Raw genomic sequence first — 9,312 nt, forward strand, 5'->3', positions numbered from 1 at the left:
TGTGTGAATGGGTTGCTTCGTTGATAAATATGCGTTCAATGAAAAAACACAAACGCTGCCACCACGATGGTTTTAATTTTTTGACACGGAGTCTGCTGAAAAGGAGTCTTACTCGTAGTAGATTCAATAAGTGAATTCGCTCTCCTTTTTGCTGCTGCCACCAACATCCTTTTTGCTGGTCCCACCACCATTCACTACACCAAAATCGATAATTAGTCCACTTAATTCTTTCAATTTAATTAAATAACAACAACGCAAAGGGACAGGCAGCGTCATTCTAAAGAATGAAAAATTAAATTTTAATCTCTTTAAAATTATTAAATTATAAATTTTATATAATAAAATTACACTTTAAGGATCTGATTAAATTTATCGATCAGTTTAGTAAAACAAAAATCGAATAAAGTATTAATTTAAAATAAGGATTAAACCAATTAAATCTAGTGATCAAATTAATTTTCTTTATATTTTAATATTTTCAAAACTTTATATAATTTATATAAATTGAATGAATTAATCAGCTGAAAATGAGAGTCTATTTGATTCTATCTAATTGTAATTAAATTCCTTAAATTACCTGTTCCCTGTTGGGGTGATAACAGTGTCGTCGATGAACGTTTTGATTGCCTTCATGAACTTTTCGCCATTTTTGCTGGAGCTTGTAAGCAATTCAAGAACACGAAAAGGTAATTGGTTTTCCAACAAGAACAGATCCGAGTACACAAATGTCAGCAAATTGTTTTTAATAAACAACTTACCATCATCATCATCATTACCGTAACGCATGTAAACTGCTTGTAAAATTGCGCAGCCGTCAACGAAGAACATCCAAGCCAGTTCCTCGTTATCGTCGCTATACTTCTCTAATTCCTGTGGATCATAGCATTCCTTCAAGCCATCCATCTCTACCTTCATGTTGCTGTACAAGGATTCCTTATCGACGCCAATTTTGTTGACGAAATGTGCTGCTAATTTGAGCTTGAGCTCCTTGGATTCATGGAGGGTGAGATCATCGTGGTGGAGTGGGCCGATTGAGATCACTTTCGGCTTGAAATACTTCTTGAAATCTTCGTTATGGCGAAGGTTTGATGGGACTTTTCGTATTAATGGTTTGGCAGTGAAGTTGGGTTGGCCGCCGTCGAAAGCTTTGTCTAATGACTGGAGCTTCGCTAATTCGCCAGTGCTGAGAGGGTTGTCCGTACACGGCATATCAATGCCCACAGAATCGTTGTTGGTGTTGTTGTTGATGATCGTTTGATCAGTGGAAACTGCTCCGACGGCGCCGCCTCCTTCCTCCGTGGACGACATTTTCAGTCTGAGCGGTTCGAAGTAATTAACAAGGTGATTTTGTAAACTGTTTTTGGCTGATTGAGTGATGTTGGAAAAAAGGTGGCAAAAATGGCTACGATGATGACAAATGTTTCTATATACATTTGGTGTAATTCAAATTTAGCCCTTAATATTTATATTTTTACCAATTTGATTTATATTTTTGTTTTAGTTAAATTTAATTCTCTATTTTGAAAGAGTCAAATTTGACTACCCATTTTTAAAAAAAAGTGAAATTACGTTTTCTTAACAAACATAGTGACTAAAATATTAAAAATTTAAATATGACAACTCATACGGAAATCTACGTGTATATTATTTTAAATTTTTTATTTTTAAATATTTTTAAATTATTTATTAACTTAACATATAAGAAAAGTAGTGTTATGTTAACATGGGCTGCCACACAAGTTGTGGCACTAATATGGTTAAAAATCTAATGTTTTGGTCAACATTTCTGTTAAAGAAAAGCAATTTGACTCTTTTTTTGAAAAGTTAATGGTTAAATTTAGCTCAAATAAAAAAAGAAAGAATAAAAGCCAATTTGACAAAAAATATAAATGTCGAGGACTAAATTTATCATTATGTCTTTTTTTTTATGTTTCACTTATAGAAATACAATATAGGTTAAAGTACAAATATATGTCTTGATTAAACCACACATGATATACGCATATAATGAGAGTGAGATCTACACATCACAATTGAGAATAATATTATAGAACCTAAATACTCAAATTAAGGACAAACCCTTTGCCTTAACAAAAAAGCTAAGACCTTATCATAGGGAGAATTTTATATCTACAACACTTCTTTAAATTTCATTAGCTTAATAATAGCTCTTCAAATATATTTATTTTTCATTTTATTAATTAAATTATTTTGACTTACTTTAGTATTTAAATTATCATTGTGTTACATGATTTATTCCAAATATTTAACATTGCAGCCATGCTTCTTTACATATAGTAATTGCATTTGTTATTCTACCTAACTTTGAAAAGTCTCAAATTTGCAACATGTTATTCACATGCCAAACAACCAATTTATTATTCCAACCAACCAGTTTATTATGCACATGCCAAAAACCAATTTATTATTCACATGCTTTAGTTTCTTGTAACACTCTATGTTCAATCCGATCTACAGAACACTATAGTCATTGTCAGAGCAACTATAGTCAGAATTACAATACGGTAATTTTTATTTAAACATCAATCATGATGCAATTATAGTAATACATCAATTACGAGCTTTAATTGAGCTTACGAAAGCTTTTTTGGTAGTCCGAGCAAGAATTAGGACCAAACTGTAAAGATTTAAAAAGTTTGGACCGCATCGCGACTTCAGCTTTTTCTCATCGCAACATGACCATCTTAGTATGTCACATCATAACGAAAAGCATATGCTCGTCACAGCGAGACTCTTTGACTTGGCAATGTCGCAATGTCAAGATTCGTAGCCATGACGTGGACCCTATATTTGGCAAAAATATACAATTTGGTACCTAGTTCAATGCTCCAACTAAAATCATGCAAGAAAAATACATTACATGCCATATCTAAATGACTTAAAACTTACCTAAAACATGCTAAGTAAGTACAAACATATCATTTCAGTTCCATAGCAATTCATATTACCATTTCATCAATTATATTAAACTTTTCAATAACTTACACTAAATATCAACAAGTTATACCAACATCTACCATTACCTTTATCATGCCATAATGAATCATTCCATTTCAAACAATCATCACATTAGTTCTTTTATTTTTCTTTTTTAGTCAACATATGCAAACCAACTTAAATAGATCACATTTCAACTTTCCAAATGCATCAAATATTTCATATTCATGTACTAACAAAGATCATGCCAAGAACCCACATGCAAAGTCATTATATACCACATTTAACTCAACAAGACTTTTACACAACCAAAGATTACTCCAAACGTTTATATGCATGTCACAATCATTTATTCAAAATGATAATAAAAAAACTACCAAATTGACGATAAAATAGTTTAATCTTCGAACGATCCAACCGACGTGTTTTGCAAGGTAACAACCTAAAAGAAAAAAAGAAACAACGGAGTAATCATATGATATACTTAGTAAGCTCATATGGAAACTAAAACTTACCTAGATCAATTGAACATAAAAAATTACTCAATAAGCTACCGAATTAATTTTTCCTTGGCACTTATATACATATAGTACATGTAACAATATTTCTGTTAAAGAAAAGCAATTTGGCTTTTTTTTTTTTGAAAAATTAATGGCTAAATTTAGCTCAAAAAAAAAAAAGAACAAAAAGCTAATTTGACAGAAAATGTAAATGTTGAGGGTTAAATTTATCATTATATCTTCTTTTTTTAAGTTTCACTTATAGAAATACAATATAGGTTCAAGTATGAATATATGTCTGATTAATCTAGAAAGAACTAAACAAAATCCACACATGATATATGCATATAATGAGAGTGAGACTCGTACATCGCAATTGAGAATAATATTATAAAACATAAATACTCAACAACCTAAATACTCAACAACCCAAAACCTTCGCCTTAACCAATAAACTAAGACCCTATTAGAGAGAGAATTTTATATCTTCAACACTTCTTAAATTTCATTAGCTTAGCTATTCAAATATTTTTTTCATTTTATTACTTAAATTATTTTTCTTACTTTAATATTTAAATTATCATTATATTACATGATTTATTCCAAATATTTAACATTGTAACCATGCTTCTTTACATATAATAATTGCATTTGTTATTCTACTTAACTCATGAAAAATCTCAAATTGCAACATGTTATTCACAAGCCAACCAACCAATTTATTATTCCAACCAACCAATTTATTATTCACATGCTAACCAATTTGTTTTATTGAAGTTATTATACTTATAACCTTTTACATATAACCATGCTTTTATACATATATTAATTGCATTTATTGTTTTGCAACAACATATTATTCACATGCCAACCAACCACTTTTTTTTATTGAAGTTATTATATTTATAAGCTTTCACATGTAACCATACTTCTTCTAACACCCTTCGATCAATCTGATTGTTTGGTTCGATCTACAGGACGCTACAGTTATTGTCAAAGCAACTACAGTCAGAATTACGATAAGATAGTTTTTATTTAAACATCAATCACAATTCAATTACAGTAATACATTAATTATGAGCTTTAATCGAGCTTACTAAAGCTTTTTTGGCAGCCCGAACAAGAATTAGGACCAAACTGTAAAAATTTGAAAAGTTCGAAGCAACATCATGGCTTCAACTTTTTCTCATCATAACATGACCATCTCAGTATGTCACGTCGCAACGTCAAGCCTATGCTTGTCGACGAGACTCTCTGACTTGGCAATGTTGCAACGTCAAGATTCGTAACCACAACATGGACCCTGTATTTGATAAAAATGTACAATTTGGTATCTAATTCAATGTTCCAACTAAAATCGTTCAAGAAATACATTGCATGCCATTTCTAAATGGCTTAAAACTTACATAAAACATGCTAAGTAAGTACAAACATATCATTTCAATACAAACATATCATTTCAATTCCATAGCAATTCATATTACCATTTCATCAATTGTATTCAACTTTTCAATAACTTAAACTAAATATCAACAAGTTATACCAACATCTACCATTACCTTTATCATGCCATAATGAATCATTTTCAAGCAATCATCACATTAGTTCTTTTATTTTTCTTTTCTAGTCAACATATGCAAATCATTTATGAAATACAGTAAAAGGTTATCCAATTATGAAAAGTTATAAAATGATCATTCATCTATTAGTAAATTTCTATTTTTGGTCATCAACTATTCAATTTTGTCTTTTTGTCACCAGCTGGTTAACATAAAAATAAAAGTAGCCAAAAATTCAAGATAGTTGAGTGATATAAAAGACAAAATTAAATAATTGAATGACTATTTTGTAACTTTTTATGGTGAAACGACAAAAAAAAAAGTAAAGAAAAAAAAAGTCATAGTTTACTTTTGCAAGGATAATTAAGAAGAAAAGCTTATCCCAACAAGACAAGTAGCAATAGTTATTGAAGAATCTATAGAAGGAAAAGGGCCTTAGGACTAATTTGCTAGTGCCACAATAAAAATTTCAAGCAGACAACAACAGCCAGCGAAATCTAAGAAAGGTATGCACTGATCAATTGTTTTTAATTGCTAATATTTAGGGATAAAAGTAATATCTAATTATCTGAATTTGATAACAGGAATGGAGTTAAATATATATTTTTATGGGGTTAAAATGTAATTTAATTATATTGATTTATAATTTTATATATTTTAAAGGGACTAGATCATTTTATTATTATTATTTTAGAGGTCAAGATACAATTTTACCATACATTAACATGTAAAGTTACAACTTTTAAAGAGACCCAAAGTATAAATTTCCATTTTAGGGACCAGAGTCTTGCCTACCCCTTGTTGCCACCCCTCCTTGGTAATTTATCTATTTTGGTCTTTAAACTTCTTTTTGTCTAAATTAATCCTAAATTTGATAGTTTTTCTTAATTTGGTCCTTAAACATTGGTGAATGTTGCATCATTACTTGTTAAGTTCAAAGACTAAATATTATTTTATCCCTAATATTTGTTACTATGTTTTAGAAGTTCATTGAATTTCTTGCCTGCTAAAATCTGGTCCATGCACGTCAGTGTAAGTTACACGTGGCACGCCATATGTCATTATTTGGTTATTTTGTTAGCCATCTTATTTTTAACATTACAAATAGATAAAGGTTTCAACAGAAATGACCAATTTACTTTTTTACCTAACATATAGAGACTAATTTACTCATTTATTAATATATGAAGTAAAATACAATTCAACTTTTAATAGAGATACTTCCATTTTCACATTATTTTATCATATTATAAATATATATATATATATTTATATATATAGCATACACGTATAATGTCCAAATTGTCTCGTATTACTTCACATGGTTGATTTCATTTGTCAATTAATGATTGTGGATTGACAACATTGACCATTCTATGCACGAGGAGGGGACTACTCCTTTTCTGCCATTTTCACTACCCATTGCATTCATTTTCTCTGCCCTACTGCTCCTCTGCACTGCACTCTCCAATTGTATTTAAAGACAATGTATACATATAGATTGTAAATCTTCTTGGCTGGAGCCTCACTGTAAGCCAAAATCAAAACAAACTTTTGATGGTTTAATTGTTTTTTTAGCCCTTGAATTTCAGGTGCTATGAGAAATGGATTACAACCTCATCTTGTCACAAGGGCCAAGTCAAAATTGTTTTAGAATGAGTAAATAATAATAATGAATTTGAAGGTTGAAAATACAATTTCATCATTATATTAATTTATAATTTCATAAAATTTTAAAAAATTAAATGATAATTGTACAAAATCCCAATTAACCTTACAAAAAGTTATTTCAAAAATTTTAAAAGTTGTCATTAATCTTCTCAAAAATTTTGATTAAGTCTCTTGAATTTTATTCTTAAAAAAAATCTCATTAAATACCAAAAGTTAAATAGATTGAATGGAAAATCCAGGAGTTACAAAATTCTCACAAATGACACGAGTTTACAAAGAGACTAGTAAAGAACACTTACTTTGGTTGATGTATGGCATAATAAGTCTGCAAAGCACCAAGCAAAAGTGCAGAAATGGCACCCACAAATGCCAAAAACGTCCAAGGACTCCTAAAATAAGTATGATAACCTTGAGCTGCATGATTAATCCTCATATTCTTACAATGATTATGTATTTGCAATTTAACCCCACTGTAAATCACCGGACTAGGAACCAAATCAGTGTTCAGCTTATTGAAAAGCTTAGCCACTTCTTCATCACGTCCCAATCCATTGTATAGTATGCCAGCCTCTTTCAGTTCCTTAACATTTTCGCTTCATCGATCAATGAAACAAGGAAACCCATATATGAAGTGACGGTGAAATTGTTGTAGAAATCTGGACACATTTCGTAAGCTATTAAGTTCATGGTTGAATCATCGACGGTAATCGACGGTAAACATAATTTTCCGACGAAGAAGATACGGCTGAAACTGATGTCGGTTAAACAACTTTTTTAAGCTCTTTTACATTACGAAAGGTGTGTGAATGACACCATTTTGTTCTTGTTTGCTGTTGGTAGATCCAGCGTGAGCAGACAATTCCTCCATGGTTTTTCTTATTTTTTCTTTGTCAACATGGGGCTTACTCGTAGTAGATTCAGTATGTGAATTGGATTTTTCAGCTTCCACCATTTACTAGGGCAAAATCTGTGTTAGTCGGGAGCGAAGCTACAATTCCTTTCTTCTTCTTCTTTTGTTGGATTTGGAATTGCATATTTTTATCAGAGCTAAAATTAAGATTAGAAAATAAATAGTCGATTTATAAGTCTATTTGATCCTGTTTATATTGGTTCTCAAGTCAATTGGTCTAACGATTTTCTGTGGACTAATAGCTCAGTTAATTTTCAATCCAACCTATTTCAAATAACGTAGACTAAAATACAATTTTTATTATTGTATTAATGCAAAAATATTACCAGTTTTAAGGATACTAAACTATAAATTTTCCATTTTGAAAAGTTAGATTTTAAATCATAATTTTATCATAATTTTTTTCTAAAAAAATGTACACTCAATAGGATCAATACAAAGCGTAGTAGGAGCATAAGCAATGTCTGGCCGAGTGAGGACCACATATTGTAACGTACCTGCTAGACTTCTATATTCAGTAGGGTCAAGTAGACAATGTAACGCCCCAATTTTCGGGAATTCTGTGAATGATTGGCAAAATTTCATGCTTTAATTTTGTCATTTGTGAGTGAAATTATGAAATAGGACCTATGTGAAAATGTTTGAAAATGCTATAGGCTAAATTGAAGTGACCAAATAAGTAGGAGTGCAAAATAGGAGGATTTGCATGACAAACCTCCCATTTTACATGAAGTGGCCAGCCATCATGTTGAATGTAGACAAAATGTACACTTGATATCCATAATTTATGGTACAAATTGATACAAATTGATAATAGGTTAGGTAAATGTTTCATGATAATGTGTTAGGTAAATGTTTCATGATAATATGTTAGGTAAATGTTTCATGATAATGTGTTAGGTAAATGTTTCATGATAATGGGTTAGGTAAATGTTTCATGATAAGAATTTCATGTCTTTTGTATTAAAGAATTAAATGGATGAAATATGAAGTTTTATTAAAAGAAAAAGGGGTGAAAAGAACAAAGTTTTGTCCATCTTTGTTCATCATAGCTGAAAGTTAGAGAAGAGAAAGGAGAGGAGAAAGCTCTTGAGTATTTGGTCATTAGGAGGAGGAAAATTGAAGGTAAGTTCTTGGTACCTTGCTTCTATTTTGAAGTTCATAAGTTCTTCTTGATTCTACCTTAAATCTTGAAGTATATTTTGATTTTTAGTTGTGTTGTGAGCATTTAGTCATGAATTAAAATGAAGGAAATGGTTGTTGTTTCATGTTCTTTTGATGAAAAATGGAAGATAGGTGAAGTTGAGCCAAACAAATGAGCATGCATGTGCCTTAGATGCTAAAGGGAAAAATCAGCTAACATGTTGTGCTTTAAAATGATGAAATGGAGATTATACTTAAGTAAAATCATAGATATGTGATGATTGATTGGTGATATACATGTTTAAATAACAAGCATGCAAGTTAGGTGTGAAAGAGTGATTTGGTAATAAATCTGCTTGGGACAGCAGCAGTAACGTGACTTTGGAAAATCACCATAAATTGTGGGAGATGAGTTAGAAGCTGTATAAATTATGTAATTAAAGCTTAATGAGTCTGGTTTCAAATGGAATAAACGAGAACATATTTTGAATTCTGTACAAAGAGAAATTTGATTCGAAATGAAGAGTGGTCAGATTAGTCAAACAGTGAAACATGGGAAACTTTGAGAAAA

At 30.5% G+C, this 9,312-nt stretch overlaps 1 protein-coding gene across 1 annotated transcript; it reads right to left on the bottom strand.

The window, feature by feature from the left end:
- Positions 1 to 530: 530 nt before the first annotated feature.
- On the bottom strand, positions 531 to 1,448 carry LOC108472137 (UPF0481 protein At3g47200-like). Its single transcript, XM_017773652.2, has one exon. It carries the CDS (start codon positions 1,306 to 1,308, stop codon positions 574 to 576), a length of 735 nt encoding a protein of 244 aa, XP_017629141.2. The 5' UTR covers positions 1,309 to 1,448; the 3' UTR covers positions 531 to 573.
- Positions 1,449 to 9,312: the final 7,864 nt, after the last annotated feature.

This window comes from Gossypium arboreum, chromosome 11 (genome assembly GCF_025698485.1).
Source record: "Gossypium arboreum isolate Shixiya-1 chromosome 11, ASM2569848v2, whole genome shotgun sequence".
NCBI lineage: Eukaryota > Viridiplantae > Streptophyta > Magnoliopsida > Malvales > Malvaceae > Gossypium > Gossypium arboreum.